General features: G+C 35.1%; 1 protein-coding gene across 1 annotated transcript; it reads right to left on the reverse strand.

The window, feature by feature from the left end:
- Positions 1 to 1,078: 1,078 nt before the first annotated feature.
- Cysltr1 (cysteinyl leukotriene receptor 1) lies at positions 1,079 to 27,147 on the reverse strand. Its single transcript, XM_046421566.2, has 3 exons — positions 26,663 to 27,147; positions 6,488 to 6,571; positions 1,079 to 2,227 (listed from the first exon to the last, which is right to left on the reverse strand). The coding sequence occupies exon 3, from the start codon at positions 2,198 to 2,200 to the stop codon at positions 1,148 to 1,150; it is 1,053 nt and encodes a 350-aa protein (XP_046277522.1). The 5' UTR covers positions 2,201 to 2,227; positions 6,488 to 6,571; positions 26,663 to 27,147; the 3' UTR covers positions 1,079 to 1,147.
- Positions 27,148 to 27,518: the final 371 nt, after the last annotated feature.

Raw genomic sequence — 27,518 nt, forward strand, 5'->3', positions numbered from 1 at the left:
CTGAGGTAATGTACCTTTTGAACCCACAAAGTCAAGGAACATACTGCACTTCAGCAAAAGCTTGCCCATGAATATTGTAGCTATAACCAAGTTGTTGTCATGGTTGTAAGAACAAAGCTTCCAGTTTAATATAAAAATCACTGTAAATAAATGTTTGATATTCCTGTCAACATGCTAATAAAAAGTAAAAAGTATGAAATAATAATAAAGTTTATAATTAACTTTCACCTATAAATACATATCATAGAACAAATTCACCTACATATATTTATATGTTTATACATAATATATGCACGTCTTGAAAGAATTTGTAACATGGACATTCAAAATTTTCTTCAGAGATTCCTTGTAGTTAATTTTGATCCTAGTAATAATCATGTAGAAAAGTAGATCCCCTTTCTGTTTCTTCAGATAAATTTTTAATTACTTTCTGTTCATATACAGGAGTGCTAGTTGTCTGGCTTCTTAAGGAAGGATTATATGTCATGTATGGAGAGAATGTTAAAGGAACCTCAACAGGCAACTAAAAGACATCATTCTCTTTTTGGACCTGGGGCAGGGGGAGAAGAATATTGGAGACATGCTGATCTTTGATCAGATATATTTTCCTCAGTTTCCAAAATGTACATTGCACAGAGCTTTTAGGGTCATTTGGCTGAACACTAGCACGTTCTAGAACATGTACATTCTCTTCTGGAAAAAGTAGCTCTACTTTGCTTCTCTACTCAGTACTACAAAGGAGGAGGCTAACAGTACGTTTTGTGCAACTCTTGGGTCATCTCCAGTTCTCATCTGATGGCATGCAAGCAAAGGGATATGTTAGGATGATTGAGAATTATTTGGTGATTTTATATCTTAAAAGTGTAGCCCTTATCCTTTGTAAAGCTTTTATTTGTGGAGGAAAACCTTGATCTCAGATCCATGTTTTACACTCCAAAAAACACAAATATTCTCTACCTTTTGGTGAATGGTCAAACAACTGTTTATAATTTAGCCTTTAGCTGTGGGTTGAATTCTTAACACTTAAAATATCTGATAATGTGATGCATAAATGAGGTAGATTAGGAGGCACACATAGTTAAATATTTGCAAATTGTTAATGGAAATTTTTATTGTAAATTATTTTAGAAAATGTTTGGGAAACTCTTCATTGGTTTACACTGGATATGGGTTTAAATTCTTCTTTACATATTTCTTCTCCTTTTTCTGGGAAGGAGGCCTTCTTCTTGGGTACATAAGTCATGCTGGACAAAGAATGTTTTCTAAATGTAGACAGCCTTCTCCTAAAGTTCCCCCCTGAAAAGAAATATAGAAGAGGGTCAAAGCAACAATTTGATGCAGCTAGAGACAAGGTTACGACCACTGACTTCTGCATTCGAAGGACAGAATCACAGGGTTTAGTTTCATTGTGTAAAAAATGAAGGTGGATTGTGCGTTGAATATGATATGGCATGAAGCTGATTAAAAAGGCAGCTGTCACAACTATGATCATTCCTATAGCCTTTTTACGACTTGACATATTTTTCTTCATAGAATTTTTTAGTAAGGTCAAAATGATCATCGTGTAGCAGACAATTATAATAACAAAAGGGATGATGAAGCCAATGAATAATGACACATAATGCAAGATCAAAACATGATTTTTGGCCTGATTGTCCTGAGGAGGCTCAAAACACTTTGTATTGTTTTTTTCATCTTTGTAAGATTTGGCCATTAAAAATGGAGAACTAGTCAAAATAACAAAAATCCAAATGCCAACACACAGAAACCTGGCTTTTTTCTGTGTAACCAAATTAATGTTTTGGACTGGGAAAACAATTGCAACACATCGGAAAAAGCTCATGGCTGTCATAAAGAAGATGCTACAGTAGAGGTTAACATATAGGGCATAGGTGCTGAGGCGGCACAAAAAGTCTCCGAAGAGCCAAATGCCTTTGTGAACATAATAGACCACACGGAGAGGCAATGTGCACACACACAGGAGATCTGCTACAGCTAAGTTAATCATATATACTTGGAAGGCTGATTTCTCATGATATGTTTTTATGAGGACGTAGAGCACAAAGCCATTGCCAAAGAAACCCACAACAGAGATCATAGAGTATAAGGTGGAATACACTTGATTGCGGAAGTCATCAATAGTGTCATGGCACGTGTTATTACTGGAAGAAGATACTGTCAGATTTCCAGCTCCATCCATGTTTCTCTAGGAATGTTTGCTTGGTGCCTACAACATATTAAAAAAAAAAAACTTGTCAATTTTTACTAAACTTTAAATTATAGGAAGTATTACTGTTTTATTTCATAGTAGCAACATGTATACATTTTGACTGCAATAGGAAGCAAGTGTCATGAGGCAATGGAGAGAAATTTGGCTGTTTCCTGGCCCCAGGAGGAAGGTTTAGGTCTTACAAGCATTTAGAAGAAAGTTTTTCTTCTTCTTTTGGTACCAGTGATTGAACCCAGGGGTGCTTAACCACTGAGCCACATCTCCAGCCTTTTTTTTTTTTTTTTTTGAGGCAGGGCCTCACTAAATTGCTTATGGCCTTGCTAAATTGCCAGGCTGGCTTTGAGCTTGTAATCCTCCTGCCTCAGCCTCCTGAGCCACTGCTATTACAGGCATAAACCACCATGCCTGACTGAAGAAACTTTTTCTTAATTTCCTATCCATGTTTGCCTGATTGACTTCCTCTTAACCCTGAGATCTAGGTAAAATATTTCTTCCCTATTTTAAGTCAACCACTCTAGTACTATTCCGTAAAGTTTCCTTTCAAGTAATTTATTAAATTTTGTAATTAAAGAAAAATTTGAGATATTAATTTCACATATATGAATATCTATCAATTATCTATTTATTACAAGGACTCTTTGAATTATGTTAAAGAATAAAATACCACAATGAATCTTACCATTGTGTACATCCATAAGAAGTTAATTTAAAAAATAACTATGGGTAAATGACAGAAAGATCAGGAGAGGAAAGGGAGCAGGGAGGGGTGGGGAAGGGGAGGTTCTTGGGATTGAATTAAAGCAAATTATATTCCATGTTTTTATAATTATATCAAAATGAATTATATTGTCATGTATAACTTAAAAGAACCAATAAAAAAGAAAAGAATTGCTCAAACAAAAAAGAATAAGCTTGAATGAAAATACTTGATTCCCTCAAGAAGAGAGCTTCCTAGGTAACATCTGGTGAGTGCTGCTAATAACTTGGGAAATAATCTAATTTGTTAGTAGTGAAATTCACTTCTGTGGGAGAGATTCTTAATCTAGGACATGGATGACTTTATTTAGAACCATAAAATACCATGGCTGGAGAAAACATAGAGACCACCTCGTTATTTTGATAATGTGAAAAAAGTTCCAGAGAGGTGAAATACATTTATAAACTTTGTACCATAATTTAAGATTCTGAGTAAATATGTGATACAACTAGTGGGAATATATTGTTGGGTGAGGAAGTTGCTGTAGCTCTCCATCCTTTTTTTCTTACTAGACTTAAAGTCTTAATGTTTCGCTATATACAGTCAATTCTCTTACAGCAAGAAATTGTTACTTGGTCTAAGTTCATCAGGATAGTTAAAAAGCTCTAACAATCTTGCAAAGATGTAGTAATTTCTTTAGTGTTGCTGCAAATTCTCTTATTTTTTTATGAAAGTGAAATTGACACATCACTATGTAATATGGCAGATAATATTTGATCGAGGTCTGATTTATTGACCTTTCACACAGATCTTGCTCCCTGGTAAAACAGGGTTTGGTGATTGTAAGGTAGGAGGACTGCTTGAGCACACAAAAGCTGCCAGCGATCAACAGAGCCAATCATTTTTCCACATCAAGGATACAGAAATAGATAGCTATGTAAGTGGTTGCAGGTGGAATAAACTTCCCAGGCTTAATATGGCTAACAACATATTTGCTTTTGAGGATGTGTTACCAATGCATCTAGCCATTCTATCTAGTTGTTCTATTATTATTTGTCTCCAAGAACTATTGGTAGAAGATTAACAAATTGAAGAGGATTAGTTCTGACGCATAGAGAAAAATGAGACTACCATTCCCAATATCTGCATTATTTCTCAGTTTGATATCCAGTTACCTACCTCTTCTAACATTGGTTCTCCAAACTCAGGAACAGTTGTGAAAGGAAGGGAATCTGCCCAGAGTTAATCCAGTCTTTGATTAATCCTATTAAATATTTCCTCAAACTGGGCAATATTATGCTATGTGGCACTAGATGGTGCTGTTGAGATTTTTGATATAGCCTTCCCCCCTTCGTTTTATTGAGTAAAATTGAGAAATAAGTACTGCATATATTTGATATACAGGTGCAATGTGATGTACAACATGATGACCTGATATCATATACATTGTGAAATGATTACCACAAAGTTAATTAACACATCCATCACTTCATATACTTAACATGTATGTGTGTGTGTGTGTATGTCTCTGTGTGTGTGTGTGTGTGTGTGTGTGTGTGTGTGTATGTGTGGTGAGAAAATATAAGATCTACTCTCTTTAAAAATTTCTTGTATTTAGGGCTGGGGTTGTGGCTCAGTGGCAGAGTGCTTGCCTTGCTCGTGTGAGACTCTGGGTTCGATCCTCAGCACCACATAAAAATAAGTAAATAAAATAAAGATATTGTGTCCATCTACAACTAAAAATATTTTTTAATAATTTCATGTATTTAATACAGTCTTAGTAACCATACTCAGCATGCTATACATTAGATCTCCAGAACTTGATTTATCTTATAACTGAGAGTTTGTATCCCTTGATTAAGATCTCTGAAGCCCTTAGAAATCAGCCTTCTATCCTCTGCAATAGACTTTGAAAGAGGCACACTTGAAAGACATTAGATAATTGTCAACATCCCTTCCTACCACCATCAATTTTCAAACTGTCTTGCTACAAAATCTTTCCTAAGTAATTTTCTATACATTGGAGCTTCCAATTATGCCATTTTCTTCCTTTGAAATCTTTAATGCTAGTTACCTTGATTTAATCAGTATGTTCTGTATATATTTGTTGACGTATCATATTGGACCCCATTATTATATGAATCATTACATGTTAATTTTTAAAAGTCAGTGATTCCCAAGTGCCTTTGGAATAAAATCCAGACTTCTTAGTCTGATATTTAAGGCTCCTTATTGCTTGGCTGCAAATTCATATTTTTCAGTTTCTCTCTTCTCCAAATTATAACTCTTATACTTCAAATGAATAATTATTTTACTATATTAGGGGTGTGTGCTACAAGTTTTCCCATTTGGCTGTCTTTTTTCATGGTATTTTTTCTTTTGGAAATGTCCTTTTCTCCATCTATGCATGCGCAAAATCTATCCATCATTCACTTCAAATTAAACTTTCTTGATTATGCACTCCCTCAGCCTCCATCCATAGAAATTTCTATTCTTGTTGAACTTATAGGGATCTTTAAATATACTTGTATATCAAAGATTTGTGTAGATATGTTATCTTCCTTCCCAGACTATCTGGCTGATAAGTAGACATCTTATACAGGGCTTAGTGCATATGTGTCTTGTCCATAAGTATCATTAAGTGCTGAATGAATATGTCAAGGATAGAATAAGTTTATCATTTTAATGTATTATTTATCATTTGAAGTCTCTTAGAATTATCTTCTCATTCCAATGTAATTAAACACCTTTCCAGACTCAGAGCCTAAAGTTGTGTGTAAGTAAAATTGCTTCATAAAGCATTAAGGAAGATAATTAATTATAAGACTAGCTGTGAGGGTTAAAAACACCCATATCCTTGACATTGACTAATTATGTGCTTATTTGTTGCATATTACAAACAAATTTGAAAATCTCAGACATTTTAATGAAAGATGCCCCAAAATGCTGATAAATAACAATTAAAATACACAATTGGGATTATCTCTAGTTACACCAATAAGCTCATCATCCTTTATACACCAAAATAAGCTTTTCTATAAATTTCAGTATTATATTCAATTGTTAATTTATAAACATATCAACTCAATAATTTATATTAAGCCATAAAAAGATGATAAAACTTTCAAACAAGTGGTGAATTCTGGAGGAGTTGACATCATGTAGTCTAAGTCAATCATTTCACAGATGATGGCTTTGCTTCTCCAAAGTAGCATTTAATCAACTTTTATAAAATTTATATGATCTCCCAATGATTTGACCCTACTAGATGGATACAGTGAATTCATTTGGAAATCTAAAATGTGTAAGAATCCATCCTTGCCTTAAAACACTTCATAGTTGGGAAAGGGAGGAGTAATAGCTTAGAAGTGTAGAGAGGTCACCCTATGGTAGAATAAGAGTCATCTTAGCACAAAGCAAATAAGTCATTTGTTGATAAATGAAGGCAAGCAAGAGACATAAATGGAATTGATATATTGTATAGATAATGAAGGAAGTTATTTTTATAAGATAATTGCAAGTTTAAAAAGCAAGGTTCGTTTTGAAAATGGAAACCATACCTCTTTCTGGAACTGCAGTAGTCTTCACAAATATTCCTTCTTATGATGGTCAGTTCTTCTTTGGAATGTCAAAGTATGCCCAAGCTGAAATAATAAGATTGAAAAGAAAGTTAATGACCATAGAAGTAGTCTAGAAGGTCATGGGAACTTAGCAGCGTTAAGTACAGATCCATAATGTGTGGTGGAACATCAAAGCTTTACTGACAGATTTAGGGCTTGTCATTGGATTCCATGACCTTCTTTTCCCTCCATTCATTTTTACACTCCCAGTGGAGGAACTTAGAATACAGTCTGTGGTCACAGATGTTTGCTGCCATGAGCATATGACTTCTCTACATAAAGTTGAACACAGTATTAGATAATATTCCATTTTTTTCCCTATGAAACCATGATGTTTCCCTTATTTTTCTCTTACAGACATTTCATTATAAGGTTCAAATGGGAAATGATTTGCAAATTCTTTTCAAAGGATCTAGTTTTTTAGGCATAGAAATTAGAAAATTGGAAATATCAAGTTTGTCTGTCTGGGACGGCTTTGAAGGAAGGATGGCTTAAAGGTCCTTGGATTCTTCTCCCTATAATATCATGATAGCATTTATTGTTTTATCTATAATTTGGCATATATACATTCAGAGATAAGCTGTTTTGCAACCATGTATAGTTAACTTCTTTTTTTTTTTCTTTGGAACTTGGAATTTAACTCAGTGCTTTGTACTTGCTAGGAAAGTGCTCTACCACTGACTTACACAACAACCTTTTTTTGTTTTATTTTGATACAGGATCTCACTAAGTTGCTGAGGCTGCCCTGAAATTTGTGATCCCCCTGAGAATCTGAGATTGCGGTTATGGATCACCACATATGGCATATACACAATTTTTAATGAGTATATATCTGTTCAATTAAATTCTATCTGACAATATAACAAAGTGTAACAGATTTCCAAGTCATGAACAAAGGATGGTTTTATTGAAAATGAAGCAGCCTGAACGGCTTTCTTTCAAAAATTTTTCTTTTTGTTCTATGAAAACTTTCATTCCTGCCTGCAAGGTCTTTAGAGGCTAGCCATTTTCCCTTTATGTGTGGTCCCAATGCCACCAAAATAAACATCTTCCTCCAGTTTATTTTTAGCAAGTAGAAACAGGTTTGGACTTTCCAAAGGAAGTCAACTGGGGAAAAATGAAAACCAAAAGGAAAATGAAGGAAATTCAAAAAATATAAAACATAGTCTAGTTTTAAAAAACAGAAACCTGGATCCACAGCTACAGTATTGCATTTGAATCCACCTTCTACTCAATCATTTTTTCAGAACTTCTCCAATATCTTTTCCCTTTTCAAATTGTCTGCTCTTTAGGTAAGAAGTTCACATAGGCAACCTATGATAGTCTGGGGAAAGAGTGGGTTGCAGGTGGAGAATTATTCAGAGTTGGCTTTTATATTTGGTTAATCAGGCAGTGAACTTTATAGTTTATTTAGTTTTTCCAAGTCTCTATATATTAATGAAGATATACTTACCAAATATTGAATATATAAAAATCCTTTCTGATCGTAAAATTATATGATTCCACTCATCTAATCAGTGAAGAATATTATCTTCACCTCTGTTGTAGTTTTTTGTTGGTTTGTTTGTTTAGACAAGCTTGTACTTCTCCTACAAATTTTCCACCAATCCTATTGTCTTTATCCATGCAAGAATAGGAAAGAAAGTTTATGAATTTCTATGGGAACTAAACTACCAGCCAAATGCTCTAACTATCCTTTTTCATGGTAATTGTGTAATTATAGTTTAGCCCAATCTCTATATGCACAAATGAATAAATACCACATTTTCTGGGCAACAGTGTAGTGTTTCTTCAAGTTTGGAATTATGAGGGATCTTTTGTGGTTCCTTTAGGAATTTTTAGCTATGCACATAGTAAGTACTCAATATTTTCACCCCTACTGAGGACTGTTGTTTCTGACAGGAGCTACTGCCACTATTGGATACTATCATTCATATCTGGGTGGTTGGGTGGGTGGAAGTGATGAAGGAAAAGTATGGATATATAGTTTTGATTTCAATGGTTTAATCCAGGAGTTACTAAAATCATTTATTTGACTCATGTTAAGTCCAATTTATTTCAGGTCAATAAATATTTATGGAATCCATATTTTTGTACAGAAGAGGATACTCTCTCTCCCTCAGCCCTTCTAAACCATTGTTTAAATAAGAGAGGCTGGAGATATAAGGATATAAGGTCCGATCTCATCATATCCATCATAACTCTTGCTGCTGCAACAGAATTACATATGAACAAGAATTTGTTACAAATTACTGTGCTAAATATGGTTCAGAAAGAAGGGGTGATTCACAAGTGTGCCCAAATAGTCCTCAGGTTGATATCTTCTACTAAATGAAATGGTAATAGTGCCTCTTCTTTGTTTGTAGTCAAACAAAAAGCCATTCTTGATCTTCTCAATCCAATTTTATGTTTCTTTCCTTTGAAGTCTTATAGTATTTTGTTTGTGCCTTTCTTTCTTTCTTTTTTTTTTGAGGGGGGGTACCAGGGATTGAACTCAGGGGCACTCAACCACTAACCCACATCCCCAGCCCTATTTTTTTGTATTTTATTTATAGACAGGGTCTCATTGAGTTGCTAAGTGCCTCATTTTTGCTGAGGCTGGCTTTGAACTCATGATCCTCCTGCCTCAGCCTCCAGAGCTGCTGGGATTGCAGGTATGTGCCATTGTGCCTGACTTGTTTGTGTCTTTCTTGATACTTTTCATTTATTTGCTTTGTTGTAGTCATCTCTGTGGTCATTCAGTTGAGGTTATGCATTATTCTCATCCTGGTCTCACTAGAACAAAGGACAATAAACAGTTCTTATCCCTTTTGTGTTTACTGCTGTACATAGTATAGTGCCTTTAAATATTGGGTTGATTCAAATTAATCTACTTTCTGTATCATTTCCTTGATGTCTTATCAAAATTAAAGAGAATTCTTGCATGGATAAAGACAATAGGATTGGTGGAAAATTTGTAAGACTGATAGGCAGAAAACATGAATCATGCCTTAGTTTCTGGTGGATGATTAATAAAGTGATCTTGGGCAAATCACTTCCTCTCTGTTATCTCTTCACTTATCTGTAATACAATAGGGTTAGATTATATGATCTGTTGTGTCCATTTTAGTTTACCACTTGCAAATCTATAAAGATTAAGGTATTCATTTTTCTTGAGGGAAATAGGATAAGTGTTCTATAGCTTCAAAAAGAGGAACACAAGATTGTTTAGGACTGCTCGTTGTTCCCTGAGTTTCTCTCAGAAAAACATCTGTGGGAAAGACTCAATTCCTCTTTAACTATATCAACTATATTCAAGATACCATTTTTTTTAATCTTCATTTTATTCTTATGTAGTGCTGAGGATCAAACCCAGGGCCTCACACGTGCTAGGCAAGCGCTCTACTGCTGAGCTACAGTCCTAGCCCCTCAAGACACCATTTTGGTCAGGCCCTCTAAAGGCAGGACAATAGTTCTAGATTTGTCATTGGTTTGTAAACTAAGTGCTAGTTTTATGATTTAAAGTTGCTCCACCTGCCAGGGCTCACAAGTCCTTCTCCCTGGCCTTATCCCTTTTGCAAATTATATTTCTGGTTCTGATAGTAGGACCACATACTTCAGTTTTCTAAAATAGAAAATCCTGAAGCCATCTTTGTCAGTTCATTTTTATCATCTCTTCTATGAGGTGCCCATCCTGTCTGATCATATGGCTTCAGGATTCTAGGATTAATAATCTATTCATTCAGGTTTTCACAAAAATGCCCCAAATCTATTCTTCAGGGTTTCTAACAGGACTTGATTTCTGAGAAAATATATCTTATCCTTAACATGGACAGTTTTTGTTTTTGGACCCTGAATAACCTAGACAAACTAGTCCTTTTTTAACACAAGTAAAAAAGATTTGAAATTTGTTTTACACCTTGAAACTGGTAATATTAAAGTACCCAAATTTAGTTTAAGACAGCTGTTCCTCTTGTGTATTATTGGAAAATTTATCACAGTTTTCTGGGAACCAAACTCCAGAATTAAGATCATCTATTGAGATCATTTTAGAATTCAAATACTTGAAAGGAAACAAACTACAACCCTGTCTCTGCTGATGAGAGTCTTTAGTGATATATCTTCAAGTTAGGTTGTTATGCCTTGTCAGGCATATTTGAATACCTTCCAATATATTACTTAAAACAAAAATGTCTTTTAGATCAGATAAATAACATCAAAATAAATATTTACTTGCTTAAATGTGAATCCTAGAATTTATTTATCTTGCTTTTTTTTTAAATATATTTTTTTGAATTTTTTAATATTTATTTATTTATTTTAGTTTTCGGCGAACACAATATCTTTGTATGTGGTGCTGAGAATCGAACCCGGGCCGCACGCATGCCAGGCAAGCGCGCTACCAATTGAGCCACATCCCCAGCCCTTATCTTGCTTAATTGAAACTTTATGACTGTTGATTTATAGCTCTTCTTTCCCACCCTCCCAGCATTTGGCAACTACATTCTACTCTTTGATTTTATGAATTTGACTAGTTTAGATACTTCACGTAAATGGAATAATGCATTGTTTGTCTTTCTGTGACTAGCTTATTTTGCTTAGCATGATGTCCTTAGTACTCATTCATGTTTTTGCACCTTACAGAATTTCCTTTTTTTCCTCCACATTTTTATAGGTATATTACAGTTTTACATACCAATAGAATTTGCTATTACATATATGTACATGCACATGATTTAACAATATAATTTGGTCAGAATCTGAATTTCCTTCTTTTTAAAGGCTGAATTATATTTCATTTTGTGGACAAACCACCTTTTCTTGATCCATTCATCTGTCAGTGGGCAAATAGGTTTTTAGCTTTATTCTATACCATCTCTTATGTATAACAAGTTCCCTGGTTGGTAAACAAAGACTTCTTATTTTAGTTATACAAACTACTTCTCCTTTAAGAAAGGAGAAAAACTCAGTTTAATTTTCTGTTGAGGCAAGGATAATATGGATATAATGGCAAAAACAAAACAGCTTTTGAGCCAGGATGGGTCTGAGTTTGAGTTATAGTAGAATCTATACTTAGGTGGTTGACCTTAGGCAAGTTACTTAACATGTCTGATACTCAGTTTTCTCATCTATAAGATGAAGTTAATGAAGCAGGCCAAATTACCGAAGAAACTGAGAATGCAGGCAAGTTTTTGCAGTGTTGAAAGGAACTCTTGAAGAATGGTACATGGTGCCATTAAAGAAGGACCCAAGGGGTAAACAGAATATCATCCATTTGCTCCATATTGAGTACCCTTGAATATGAAGGAGAAAACTGTACCTTATTTCCTTTAATATTGTAGAAAACAGTAATGCAGATACATTCCTCTCAGGTATAGGCAGCCCGGTATCTGTTCTCAGTGAATAGATTGAATTGGAAGAAGATTTGACTATGTAAAGTAAATGGCACATGAAAAGTTGTGAATTAAATTAAATTGGATTGAATTGAATGATTTTGATTACATGATTAAAGGCTTGTGGTCAAATCATAAACAGAATAAAAGTAAATATCTGTTGGGCCTTATCTAAAATACCCTCAAATAATTAGTTTAATTAATTCAGCTAAACTGAGCCTCTAAATTTAACTTTATGTCTAGAAGAATATTTATAAAAATAGTTGAAAAATCAGTTCATATTAAATACTAAGAAGTAATAAGAAGAAATTAAACTGAATTTCTAAAGAGAAGAGATCATCAGGTTGATTTAAGCCTTTAAATTCTATCCTTTGTAACAAAATAGGAAAATATATTATAACTATACAATTTATTACTGTTTGCCTAGTATTACGTATTTATTACTGTTTGCCTAGTATTACATGCATTAATTAAAAATGTTTCCTAAGTTTCTATTATGTCTATTTATTTATTTGGCTTAGCTCTTCTTAACTGAAGCTATTTAGGACAGAGAGCATGACTCATCCATCTTCATGTTGTCAGCAAGCTTAAGTCAGGGCTTGGGACATGGTAAGCCCTCAATAGGTATTTCTAACTGGCATTGAATTAGTGACAGGACTCATGCTTGAGGATGACACCTGATTCATGTTTGTCTGGCAGTGACATTGTCACAGGGTTGGACTTGTCCTACCACTGTGTTATTAATACACTTGAGAAAATCCAGAGATAGAAAATTATATGGATGTTACCAACTAATGGGTGGGGGTTAGAATTCTGAATATCTTTTAAGAATTAAATGAAATAGGGAATGTAACTTACGTGAACACCAAGTTATTTATATAGTTTGTTAAATACCAGTCAAGAAATGTGATGTTTTGTTGCAAGGTGAGAGAGAGAGACAGACAGAGGAGAGAGGGAGAATGAATATGAATAATGGGTGTAAGTTTGAAAAGCAAGCTTCAACTTATTCATGAGTCAGGAACAGAGAGGTAGTCATGATTAACACCATATAGATCATGCTTTATCCCTTCTTAGAAGCTTCTGGCTCCCTACATAAAAAGGTATAAATCTTATCCCATTAGACTTTTCTGAATTATTTCTCATGACCCTTCTTGTTGCTTTGAATCTATTAGCATAATATCAAATTTGCTTCCCTAAGGTGTATTCTGGTAGAAAAATTATACCAGTGCTACCTGGACACTCCTATTTAGAACAAGAAATAGCAGGACAAAGAATAAAGTATCAGTGTCTGGTGTTCAGAATTTCATGAGGATTTCAGATCCAGCATGATTACAGAGTGAGTCATATGAAAAGGGATGAAAGCTATGTTCCCACGCAACTGTAAGTTCAACCAAATCACTGTGCACAAGTTAATGAAAGGAAGGAGGTGTTAGGATACTGAAAATAATTCTTAAACAGAGATACTTAGTAAGAAGAAGTTACCAGTAATGGCTATAATAATCAGTGTTTGGAATTGGACGACTTAATTTTTTAAACAATATTTGAGCTGGAAGAGTATTTAGAGAACATCTAATCCAACCCTACTCCCTTCATGACCCAGAAGGATAAAATGATTGCTGAAAGTAACACACCAAATTAGTGACAGAGCCTGGATGCCTGACTCAGTCCAGTGCTATTTTCACTATACCACATGGTCGGTTAGGTTTCAGATTCCATAAAGCATTTCATGAAACACTGACACATAACACAAATTCATACACTGGTGCAAATTGTGGTGGTTGAGCAGTTGTGCAGAAGACTGCACACCAAGGATTGATCCATTTTTCTTCTCTTTTTTTGTTATAATATGGAAATACTGTTTATAGTATATTAGAAATTGCAACTTTCTTTTCAGTTTTTTTTGTCCTTATGACTTATACTGAATTATTCTTCTTAAAATGCAATTCAATTCATATCACTTTCCTCTCAAAAGTCTCCAGTGACCAATTGATTAAACTCAAAGAGCTACTCAAGACTATATTAATATTCCATTCTAACTATATAGAGTCACTTTCCTGTTGTTTACTATGTGTCCATTACATAAATATGACCTTATGACCAGCTCTGTTTCTCATTTTTTTTTTTTCCTTTGCTCAGGTCATATTGCCAACTGTGAAATACCCTCTTTCCTCATCACAATCAGATGTAATTCTAATCATCTTTCAGACAATCTCTTACCTCATCTCCTCCATAAAAAGGTTCCTGTTCTTTTAGTTACTGTAATATAATAATTGTATTAAAAGGATTGTTATTAGCCACTCAATATGTGCCAGTTTTGTGTTAGACATTTGGAAAATAAGTCACAGGCCCTACCCTTAAAGTGTTTACATTATACTAGAGGGAGACACAGTTATGTTAACAAATTAATGCACTGTATCATTATAGAAGCTGCGCTATAAGTACATAAAGACACAGAGAATAGAAATAGTAAATAGTTTATGGATGTTATAAAAAGCTTCATAAAGGATAGGAGAGGGCAGATGGATAGGAACATTCTTTATTTTTTTCTGGAGAATTCTAGTTTCTTTTTAATACCAAATTTCAATTTTTACAAATGATCTTAGGACAATCCAGGTAACTAAGAGGGAGCAGTTCTTGTATATGAAGAACAATTACATGCTCCACTTTTTGTAAATAACTCTATTGGCTATATTAACAAACATTGTTACAAACAGAAGCCATAGATCACGGCATCTGTATTTACAAAAAAGGCATAAACAAATGTACATTTATCCTTTATCAGCACAACTTAAATAGATGTTTGAACATTAAGGCAGTAATTATTCTAAAACAATGAAAATCTAAATTAAGGCTTTATGTTCATTTGGAATATTCTTTTTTCTTTTTGGTACTGAGTATTGAACCCAGGAATGCTAAACCACTGAGCCACATCTCCAGGCTTTTTATTTCTAATTTTGAGACAGGGTCTCCCAAAGTTGCTTAGGGCCTTGCTAAGTTGCTGAGGCTGGCTTTGAACTTGTGATTCTCCTGCATCTGCCTCCCAAGTCTCTGGGATTACAGGCAAGCATTACTGCACCTGACTGTAGAGGAGCATTCTAGTGGGGCTGGGGGTGGGGGAGAAAATAGAATGTGCAAGTTGTGAAGGTGTGAAATAGCCTGGCATATTTAGGGAGCATCTAATAATTTAATATGGGTGAAATGTAAGATGAAGGTTGTATGCATGTGTGTGTGTGTGTGTGTGTGTGTGTGTGTGTGATTGAATTATGAGGTTTAAAGTGACAAATTAGGTTGGGAAGAAATGCAGAAACTAGGCCATTAAAGGTGTTACATGCCATTCTAAAGATTTTGAGTTTATGCTGAACATGTGGTGCATACCTATAACCCCAAGTCCTGAGCAGTCTAAGGTAGGAGTATTGCACATTCAAGGCTAGCCTCAGCAACTTGCAAGGCCTTGACTCACAATAAAGACTAGAAAGAGCTAGTGATGTGGCTCATTGGTAAAGTGCATCTAGGTTCAATCTCTAGTACCAAATAAATAAAAAAAAATAAAAAGAATCTGAGTTCATCTGTTAGGGAGTGGGGAATTCCTGGAGGATGCAGAGTGAGAAAAGAATACAGACACAAGGAAAAAAAGAACTGCAGCTCCCAAAATAGAGATTGTCCATTCCTGAGAAACAATTTTCTTGATGAAGTAGGAGATGATGTTGTCTGTTGTGAAAGGAGGACTGAAAGAGTCAAATTCTAAAACATTCAGTAAATTAGGAAAATAAGATAACTGGGAGATCAACAGACAATGACATCAGTAAGGATGATTAGAGGGTGACAGATGAATAGCTTTTAGCATTATGGTAGATGAGTCCTGGTTTAGATGTGGCACAAGGGTGTCAGGAGATAGCAAATACACTCTCTTGCTTTCATAGTACATGGAGTGGGGATAGAAAAATGAGCAACTTATTTTTAATGGCAAGGATCAAGTTTTACTTAAGGCAAGGAGTAGTGGGACAATTCTTTGTGGTGTTTTAGGATTTGGAGAACTTATTTAAAATGGACAAGGAATTCCAGAGGGCATAATGAGGAAAGATTTGGTAGAAAGATCAAATGTGGAAGGAACAGATAGGAAAGAGGAAAAATGGTATTTGGGGGATGTTCAGACCTTCGAGAATGGTTGCTCAGAAAGGTTGCATGGTTCAGTCACAGATTTCAGCTTTCTGTTTCTACTTACTTTTGTCTCTTTTTTCTTCTTTTTACTTTTTTCTTTTAGTAATTTGTATATCTGCCTAACCTTTACTACTAAATTATAGATGCAGATCTAACAATATGTATAGTTTCTGCATAACCTAGCAAGGATTATTACATTGGTGCCCAAAAAATGTGTTGAATCAGACTAACTCATTTAAAGTTTGCTTTATTGAAGTACATTAGGTTTAAAATTCATTAGTTATGTTACTTTATTATTTTTCTTTAGTGTAACTCTTGAAAAAGTAACAAGGATTTTTTAACCAGAACATTCTACCAAAGCAAAAAATTAATAAACACAACTTTGTAGGAGTGCTAAATTTAAGCTGTTTGTTCCTAATCCAACAAACATTTTACATGAGAGCTACAGATGAAATAGAATTTACTGTGGCTCATTTTAAAGTGAGATCAGTAGGTTCAACTAGATTGCAAGTTCCTTGAAAGCAGGATTATATCTTCACATGTTCTCCTTCAACTATTTTACTTCCCCATTTTCCCTCTAGAGTGGTTAGCAAAGTACTTTGCATATACAGCAGGAATACAATGTATGGCTGGTGAGATTCTACTTCATTTTTTAAAAAGAAAATTATATTATTGGCTCATGTCAGTAGAATGTATTCTTTGAGATCCTGTTCCAGTGAATTTTTACATGTGAAAAAACTGAAACCTGGGGATGAAAGTAGGGTGGTGAAGACTTGTTCAAGAATACATAACTAGAGGAAGTTCTGGGAACTGAGGTGGAGAAAAATCACATTTCATTCATGGATGATTATGTCAAAATGAGCACCAATGTTATGTATAACTATAATGCACTAATAGAAACAAAAAGGAGTACATAACTAGTGAGAAAGTATGATGATCAGACTAGTTCTGCTACCTCACTGCTACCCCTATCTTCACTCTTCCTTTTAATCTCCCTTCATCAATGATGTAATTTTAGATAGTCAATTGAGGTCATTAGTACATCATGATCTGTGAAATGCCAATATTTGTCCTCAGTTCTTTGTTTCTGTCTTTCTTGGAGTATTTAGCAACTTGCATGTGGGTAACTCTATTCTTTTTTTTTTTTTTGAGAGAGAGAATTTTTTAATTTTCAGTGGACACAATATCTTTATTTTATTTTTATGTGGTGCTGAGGATTGAACCCAGCTCCCTGCACATGCCAGGCGAGCGTGCTACAGCTTGAGCCACATCCCCAGCCCTCTATTCTTTATCTTAGCCACAAATATTCACCTGAACACGAGTCTCTCATTTTTGCCTGCCAATTTGCTCTACTTGAATTGCTTGACTTTTTTCTTAATTTCAACATCCTTCTGTACCAAATTTACTTCTCAAACTGATTTTTCTGTTTTTTTTTTTTTTTTTTGGTGTGTGTGTGTAATTAATAGTTTCAAAACACTCAATCATAGGCCTATCTTTGACTCCACCACACCCTTATCTTATCCTTCATTAAATTCTGTTCATTCTCATTTTGTAATACCTTCTGAACCTCTTCCTTTTACCAACAATGTTCAGGATCCTATCTTATGATGCTACTTGAAGATGCTTGAACTGTGTGTATCCCTTTCACCCTTGCATAGCCAAATAAGTGAACCTGAAAAATTTCAAGATTCAGGTTGAAGTTGTCATTTCCTATGAATGTTAACATGCTAACTTATTATAGTGCTATAATTGCTCTTTTAGGCTTTACATGTCTGTCATTTAGGCAGATAGTGAACCCATTAATGGCAGTGAATGTGCATTATCCTTTTTTGTCCTCTTTTCCTAATTGGGCAACTTCACAAAAGCATCTGTATGGTTTTAAGTGATTTTGTGTAATAGAGTACTTATTTCTCCAGGGTTGATGTCTAGGGTGTAGATGGAGGAGCATGCTTTGGTGTACAAACATGAGTGCTATCTCATACAGGAATCTAAATAATTGTGTAAAGTGGAAGTGAAATGTGGACACTTCTAGAAGGGTAGAGTCTATTAAAAAGAAACCTGAAATTTCAAAAAGAGTGCAGAGGACCAGGACCCATGGATGGACACTTTTCAAATTATAGAAGAAGAAAGGAAAGGTGATAGGACAGACTTAATGCACACATTTAGGCAGGAAGGGAAGGCAAAAAGCTTAAAACAAAGAAGGAATAAGTAATCCAGTGGGACTGGAGGAGAGTTCAAAACTGGCCTAGGTCAGAGACTGACGAGAATCCAGACACAGGATGTGTTTGACCATGGAGCCTAGGTGGGACTAATGTTGTGGGGTTTCTTTGAAATGAACTAACAGAAGAGGTTGAAAGATTAAATCAGTATCTGACTATGATTTTCTGATTCTACTAATTTGAAAAATTCCCCAAGACTTCCTTTACCTTTCTAAAAAATACTAGCATGTACTGGATGGTCTATGTGTGTTGGAGGACTGCCAACAGGGGTGGGGTGACAAGGGTAGCATTAAAGCAGAAGAGGAAGTGGAAGAGGCTGGGACTCAGGGTTCAGCCCCCTAAGGCAGATACTTCCTCCACTTCTGCTAAGCAGTGGCACGACTTAGGAAACTTAGATTTCATGAGGGTGCAGCTCAGTGGAGCTCCAGTCTTATTTACTCAAGTCCCTGATTCCCTTTCTTCTTCTCCATATAGCCGATTACTGTCAAATGAAAAAAAAAAAAGTTGCATTGTTCATCCTACAAGTCTGAGATCAGGGAAGTTAGGAGTATGTTGTATTAATCTTTTGATACACTAGTTGCTTGCTAATGTTTGTTGGGTGGTTGTATAAAGGAACAGAAGAGTCAACAAATCTGAGTGTTTTGTATACTGTAAAGCTCTATACAAATGTAAACTTTTACTATTTTTTTCCAAAATCATACTAAGCTCAATTCAGATCTTACTACCTGACACCACTTTATCTATCTCATCCCACATGCCCCTCTCCCTTTGAACTTGTGTTATGTTTATTATCTATATCAATAATATCATAGTCAGTATTCTACTACCTCATATTATTTTTAACATGTAGGGATCTTGTTTCTGTGGGTAGATTGTGAACTCTCCTTGGGCATAAAAAAAATTCAGTCATTTTTTTCTTAAGCATTGTAACCTCAAAGTCTAACCTATCACAGTGTTTTGCACATAGAAAAATACGCAATAAATATTTATTAAGTGATTGGTTACTGGTTAGTGCAAAGCTACCCATCCTCCATGGTGATTTTATCTATACACAATCAGTCTTGTACTAATCCCAGTGCCTTTTCTCTATGGTAATAAAAGATATTGGGACAGGAGGCAGAAAGATTCTGCTGTTATCATTTGTAGTTCTATCATTACAACAAATAGCTTTCTTACTTGTTGTTTCCAGAGAAATGCTTAGCAGCATTCTCACTAGTATTAAAAACTACAGGGGTACTGATGCCACATTACTGACAGCTGTCAGATGTTTTTTTCTGCAGTAGCTTATTTTCCTTAAGGGGAGAATATCATTCTCATCAAATCAAGCAACTCTGTTGTCAGATGGTTGGGATCTAAACACTCAACACTTTCAAATCCCAAAGGACCCTGGTCGTGGCCTTCAGAGCTAATGGTACAGTGTGTCCTCTTAGTATTGTGTCATAAACAGTAATAAGATTAAATTGATGTATAAGACTGGGACTGAAGGGTAAAGCTTGTCATAAAAAGACAGTAGAGATTTTAATGAGTGTAGGTGCAGGGTAGAAAGATAGGTGAGATAGAAATATGTTTCAGAAAACCTGCATACTTTTGAACATTTTGTAAGGACTAACCAGAGGGTCTGCCTTCTTTCAAGGATACCTGTATACTTAAGTCTCTAATTAATTATCAGAAACTTGGAATCTCTGAAGTTCTGAAGCCATTGTTTACAGCTGAATATGAGGCCTGTGCCTAACTTCTTGGCATTTAGATGCTGGGAACTTGGAAGCAAGATAATTGTTTTCTAGGAAATAGCTTTGTATTGAGGGCCCTTTGTCTTAAATAAGAACTCAAGGGCTGGGGATGTGGCTCAAGCGGTAGCGCGCTCGCCTGGCATGCGTGCGGCCCAGGTTCGATCCTCAGCACCACATACAAACAAAGATGTTGTATCTGCCGAAAACTGAAAAATAAATATTAAAAAAATTCTTTCTCTCTCGCTGTCTCCCTCTCTCACTCTCTCTTTAAAAAAAAAAAAGAACTCAAACTCAGATTAAGCATAAAAGTTATCCAATCTGGAATGAAAAGCTTTTAATGTCTGGAGACTTCTTAGGAACTTTGGAATAAATATGTCAGAGATATTTCATGTTGTTATTGTTAGTTCAATTCCTCTTAGCCTGTTGAATTCATGATGACACAAAGACAAACCTATGTAAAAATAAGGTTATTAATCCAGTAGATGAGAATAATAGTTCTATACTTTAGATATCTCATGTGATTTGAAACTGGATTTTTCTTTCCTTTTTAGGAAAAGGGGATTGAGTAAAAAGAAGAGAAAATCAGAATGTGCCAGGGGACTCTTAAGCACAGATCTCAAATCTTTTTCCTTTTCCATAAGTTACATTTGAGAAGGGGCTCAAATGTGTGCGATTTATTGATTTCATAAGCACTAAAATAAAATAAAGTTTCCTTGTTTATTTCCAGGAAAACCAGCTGTGTATTTAAATACCCATCAACCCATGTTTACTCTTCTGTTTTGTCCTTTCCCCCTTATTTCTATGAGGGCTTTCCTTAACCCAGCTATCCCACTCCTCAGTTTATACCCAAAGGACTTAAAAACAGCATACTACAGGGACACAGCCATATCAATGTTTATAGCAACACAATTCACAATAGCTAAATTATGGAACCAACCTAGATCCCTTCAGTAGATAAATGGATAGGGAAACTTTGGTATATATACAATGGTCTATTACTCTGCATTAAAAGATAATAAAATCATGACATTTGAGGTAAATAGATGAAGTCGAGAATATAATGCTAAGTGAAGTAAGCCAATTGCAAAAACCCAAAGGCTGAATGTTTTCTTTGATATGAGGGTGCTGACTCATAATTGCAAGGGGGGGGGCTGAGCATGGGAGGAATAGAGGAACATTAGATAGGGCAAAGGGGAGGGAGGGGAAAGGAGGGGACAAGGGGGTAGGAATAATGGTGGAATGAGTTAGACATCATTACCCTAAATACATTTATGTGTGACATGAATGGTGTGAAAATACTTTGTGTAAATCAGTGACTTGAAAAAATGTGCTCTATATGTGTAATATGAAATGAATTGCATTCTGCTATCATGTATAACAAATTAGAATAAATAAATAATTTGATTTTTAAAATCTTAATGATTTTAAGATTTTTCCTTCTCTTTTCTCCCATATATACTTACATCCCTCCCCAATCCAGAAGAAGAACTGGTGGAGCTCAAGGAAGGGAGAAATCATGATGGGCTGGAGTGAGATGGGATAGAATGAATAAGCAGGATAGAAGAGTTTTGTGGAATGAGATTTACATTTAAACAATGGCCTTTTCTACTAATCTAAGAAGAATCTTTAATGAAGGGCTAAAATATTTGTCATTTAAGGGTGTTTTAGCACCAAGATTGTAACATGCATTAATGGACTTAAGATGTCTGTATTTATCTAATTGGACTAAATGACTTCCTTTATTGCTTTTTTTTTTTTTTTTTTGTAGAAATGAGCATATGCTACTACTTGTTATTAGTCTATCAGACTTCTTGGCAGTTGTATTTCCTCACTGCAAAACAACAAATTGGCATTCTGACTTATGAATCCATTTCTTTTGTGGTGTTGATTAGTACAAATATTTCTCAGGAATTTGCTCATGCCTGAGAAAGCTTTCCTCACTGGCCTTGAAATCATATTACACAGATGTCCATGTCAGACAGAAATGCAAACAATACTGAAGTAAGGTATAAAAGTGGTTTTAAGTCTTTGAATTTTATGGAGAGACACATGCAGTATATATACTTATATATTCTTGGAACATGATTTGTATTACAACCAAATCTCTGGCTGTACAAATGGCTTAAAGACAGAATAGTCAAATATTACATTGCATTCATAACGTGTTGTACAACATGATTTTTATCCTTCGCTTTTAATCTTAAGAATCAATGGGCTTCATGGAAGTAATAGCTAATGAAAAAAAGATAATGTGTTTACAGAAATACTTCTTAAATACTAGAATATTTTCTTCACATTGAAATGTGCAGAATTTTGCAGGGCTAATGGCAACCAGAAGGCTGGATCCTATTAATAGGACCAGGAGTAGGAGGAGACTGCTAAGACAAAGAGTGAAGCCCCTGAGCAAGAAGTGTCATATAAGGTGTAGAAAGTAACTGGTCCTACTCCGTTGACATGCAATTGGTTATGTTGTGTGTTTTTATCGTCCTGGAATGGATGGAATTTAAAAAAAACCCATTGAATGGTGTGAATTTTCAGTTGCTTTCATATTTATCACTTTAATAGATTTGGAAAATACCCATTTGATGCATGAGGAAATTAAAAAATAGAGATATTTGTTCAGCACAATTCACAATAGCTAGACTGTGGAACCAACCCAGATGCCCTTCAATAGATGAATGGATAAAAAAAAATGTGGCATTTATACACAATGGAGTATTATGCAGCACTAAAAAATGACAAAATCATGGCATTTGCAGGGAAATGGATGGCACTAGAGCAGATTATGCTAAGTGAAGCTAGCCAATCCCTAAAAAACAAATGCCAAATGTCTTCTTTGATATAATGAGAGCAACTAAGAACAGAGCAGGGAGGAAGAGCAGGAGGAAAAGATTAACATTAAACAGAGACATGAGATGGGAGGGAAAGGTAGAGAAAAGGGAAATTGCACGGAAATGGAAGGAGACCCTCATTGTTATACAAAATTACATATAAGAGGTTGTGAGGGGAATGGGAAAAAAAAAACAAGGAGAGAAATGAATTACAGTAGATGGGGTAGAGAGAGAAGATGGGAGGGGAGGGGAGGGGGGATAGTAGAGGATAGGAAAGGCAGCAGAATACAACAGTTACTAATATGGCATTATGTAAAAATGTGGATGTGTAACCGATGTGATCCTGCAATCTGTATACGGGGTAAAAATGGGAGTTCATAACCCACTTGAATGTAATGTATGAAATATGATATGTCAAGAGCTTTGTAATGTTTTGAACAACCAATAAAAAAAATAGAGATGTTAAGTAACTTGTTAGAAAGCACACAGCTGATTAAATATCAAAGTGAGGATGAAATCCCAGTTCTCCAGGCCCAGAATCCTTCCCACTGAGACCTGTGCAACAAGATAGTTTAGAATAACCACTGTTAAGCTATGAGATACCTTGAAGCAAAAACTCCCAATATTGCTTATGTTAGAATAACTCAACATTTATTTGGGGACTATGGTGTGTATGAGGCACCATGATAGTTATTGTTGGGTGGGGGAAATTTAAAAAAATAAATAAATAACCTGGTACCTTCCCTCAAGACTCTTGGCATTTTTGGAGGAAAATAAGAATTATATTTCTGTAGTTCTTATTTCTATAGGTCCACTTTCTCTTTTCTGAAGAGGTAGACACTGTCCATTTATGTCCATGGTCATCTCTTTGATATGTTTTCTCTAAACAAATTTTGATTTATTTTATAGTCTTGGCTACCACATTCTCCAGATTTAACTTTGCCTCCATCTTTTATCCATCTCTCATATTTAGGGCCTTTATTTTTCTCATCACCCATCAGACATTTCTCCTTGAATTCTTTTCATTGCCTCAAACTCAATAGATCAAACCCAGAACTCATCATGTCCTGCATTCCTGCTTCTATCCCCAAGTTACCTATTTCTGTGAATAGCAGTGATACCACTGCCCAGATTCCACAGGCTTAAAACTTCAGACATATCTGAATGCAATATCTGATGTATTCCTCTCCTATGATGATTGCATGTACTCACTCATCAACTTTCATTTATTTTTCCTTTTAAATGCCTCTTGAGTCCCTCTCATTCCATTGCCACTGTCACCAATATAACCTAGAGCCTCATTAACTTCTAAGTTTATTTTCTAGTTTTCACCAAATATAGTGAAACTGATGAAATTCTGTTGTATTCATTTACTCACAATGTTTTTCTAATAAGTCTTTACATATTCAAAGTTTACTGATAATTTCCCATTAGAAAGTGCTGGAGATTCAGTATCTAATAATTCACCCATAAATTTCTATTCAAATTTATTTTCTGTTATTCTCTAACCCAAATCTCTTTACTCAGTCCAGATCAGGTTCTTTGGTCTATGCTCTATCCTGGTCCTGGGTATTCAAATAAAAGTTGCTCCATCACTGAGCTACTTCCCTAGCCCTTATTATATTCTTGTAGATCTGTGAGACAGTGTCTTACTAAGTTCTCTGGGCTGGCCTTAAATTTGTGATCCTCCTGTTTCAGCCTTCCATGTTTCTGGGATTACAGGTCCTTCTACCATGTCTTTCTCTGTTAAACTCATCTTGGCACAGTTTATTTCTGACATCATTTCTGTGATCAGCATTGAATTCGAACAACCTATTTTGGCCACATACAATGTACACAGAAGATTTTCACACCATGGTTCCAAATCCTAGATATTCTTTTAGGACTATCTTATTTTTGTTTCCTCTCTGAAGCCTTCTCTATGCAAACTATCTTCTTCTCTGAACTCCTTTGCCATTAAAATGACATTGGTTTACTCTTTTCTATATTTATCTTCTATAGGTCCTACCAACACTTTAAGTTCCCCAAGGGCAGGAACCATGTCTTATAATTTACTTTATGCCACTAATTGTATTGAGCTTGATCAACACTTGTTTAACTGGACTACATCAAACTTGAGAAAAATTATGTTCAATAAGAACTTGAGAAATATCAAAATGGGTCAAAATAGAAGCTCACACAGAGTTATGCTAATTGCTAGATTGGATAGTTACTCTTCTTGGTATCAAACCTACAAGGTCGACTATGTACCTTAAGAATCTGTGCTTTCCCTTTAGAATCCCTCATTGGTTAATAACACTGCAACTGCAAATTTACAATTTTCTGAACCATGGAAGAATCTTGCTTTTATCCCAGATAAAATCACTGGTTCCCAGGCTGACTTACTTTATTTGCAGGAAGTGTTTGGCTGTCCTAGTCTGTATTTAGGGAAGCTGAGGAGCACTTTTTTTTTTGTTAAAGAGATGGAATTAAATATAACATTTGTGGTTATTTACTGTATAGACATAGGTAGTTTTTAGTTTTAATTGGGTTATTAATAATAAAACAATGACAGAAAAATATTTTTGAATGATTAAAACTTGTTGCAATAGGGCTGGGGTTGTGGCTCAGTGGTAGAGCGCTCACCTCACACGTGTGAGACCCTGGGTTTGATCTTCAGCACCACATAAAAATAAATAAACAAAATAAAGATATTGGGTCCATGTATAACTAAAAAAATATTTTTAATAAAACTTGTTGCAATAGATATGGTAAGCTTAAAATTGTCTGGAAACAAATTTAACTAATATGTTTAAAATACAATGCCATTCATTATATTCTACACTACATTCTAAAATATATAATTATATTGAAAATAATATACAAAGAAATCTATGTTTAGTTACATTTTCCTTTTAAATAATCAGTTGCTAAATGTATGTGTGTGGCCTCTCTCTAGATTTCAAAACAATTTCAGAAAACTGGATGTCAGAACCCCACTAAATTCAAAGAAGTAGATCCCACAAGTTCATTTATTTGTTCACCCTTAAAAATAACTTCTTTGCTGCTAAGGAAAAAAATGCTCCTTTCCACAAATTTTATAAAATGCATAAATTTTTGGTTCTGTATTAACCTGGTGTATCTCAGATACTTTTAAGTTACAAAATATGTCATATAATTTTCTTATATTTGTTTTCAGTTGAGAGAACTTTCTTTTTGAAATTTCTAGTCAGCCCTTGCCTGTTTCTAGTTGTGTGGTATGTTTCAAGAAAATTTCTTAACCTCCTTCAGTTTCTTTCCTCATTTTTCAAACTGATAGAGCAAGAGCAGCATGAACCCTATTTTAATTATAGGATGTTGAGAGGTCCAAGTGAGATAACGAGTGTGAAAATACCTTATGAAAATGCCAGGTTACTCTTCACCGTTTGGTTTACCTTCAGCAATCATTATGTATTATCTTTCTACAGTGAAGGAAACTGCCTCAACATTAGAGACACTTCCCTGAGCCCTTTAAATAGGATTTAAAGATAAGTTTTACATACGTGGCTTGATCACAAAGGTGCTAGAGGCTTGGGGAGTGCCTGCTTCATATTTCATCACATTGAACCCCTAGCAGAAGCTGTGAGCCATACTCATTGACAGACTAATTACATTATCAAATATCTGACCAAGAAATTAAGTAGAAATAATTCATATTAGCAGTTTAATCTAAAGCAGGCAGGGCAAACTGGTTATCCCAAAACTCTAGGGAATTTGCTAAAATCTGTCATCAGCTGAATTTTACTACATACTCTTTTGGAACTAGTGTTGAAATATCAAATCTTACCTGCTGTCTTCAAGGTTCACAGTTTAGGATCCTTTTGCACTGGCTCTCAGAAACAGACTCCAGGTCTTCAGTAAATGTATCTACGAGTCCCTTGGAGAGCTAACCTTCATTGGTGAGCTGCCGAGCAAATCAGGATACCTTGGAGATTTTTATATGTGCTTGCTCTCTAGGCAAGCTTCTTTGCAAAGATGGATCGCTGCTATTTTCAAGAGGGGAGAGGGCGGGGCAGGGCACATCTGCTAGCCAATATATACAGAGTCTTCTTCCTCTTTCAGATTAATCCTCAAACTGTTTAAAGTATGCCAGAGTTTGGCTTCTCTGATGCAAATTGGGGAGGAGAATGAACAGAGAAGGAGGAAAAATAGAAACTGGAGAATTGCTGTTTGTATATATAAATGAGCTTTTATCCCTAGCTCCAGCAATAAAATGCTCAGGAAATCATGCAGCTGCCTTGAGATGGGAAGCTGCAGGGAGAAGTAAGTGTGTTCTGCTTAGTTCATTTCTCTCTCATTTTTATGCTGGAGGGTGATTAGACTACTTGTAGGCGGGGTGAGATAATCCTATCAGTATATGCTAATATAACTGGCATTACGTGAAACTCGATCTTAAGCAAGATAAATTTTATCTCCTCGGTTGCGTGCACTCTTGCTCTCTCTCCACTCCCTTCTTTATGACACTTGGCACTTGGAGCTCTATCCACATTCAGAAAAAAAACATTCCCTTTCTTTCTTATGTTTTGGAAAAATTGAGTACCTTAGTTTGAGCTGTTTCCTAAAATCTTCACAATAATAAATTGCCTCCATTGGATTAAAAGTAGTTTCTCCCATCCCACTGAGATGGTTGGAATTACTGGGCT

This window comes from Marmota monax, unplaced genomic scaffold (assembly GCF_021218885.2).
Source record: "Marmota monax isolate L192 unplaced genomic scaffold, Marmota_monax_Labrador192_F-V1.1 WCK01_AAM20220418_F8-fsc00258, whole genome shotgun sequence".
Lineage (NCBI taxonomy): Eukaryota > Metazoa > Chordata > Mammalia > Rodentia > Sciuridae > Marmota > Marmota monax.

What these genes read in the sequence shown, in the direction of transcription:
- Cysltr1 (XM_046421566.2), bottom strand. Translation starts at nt 2,200, where the DNA reads ATGGATGGAGCTGGAAATCTGACAGTATCTTCTTCCAGTAATAACACG.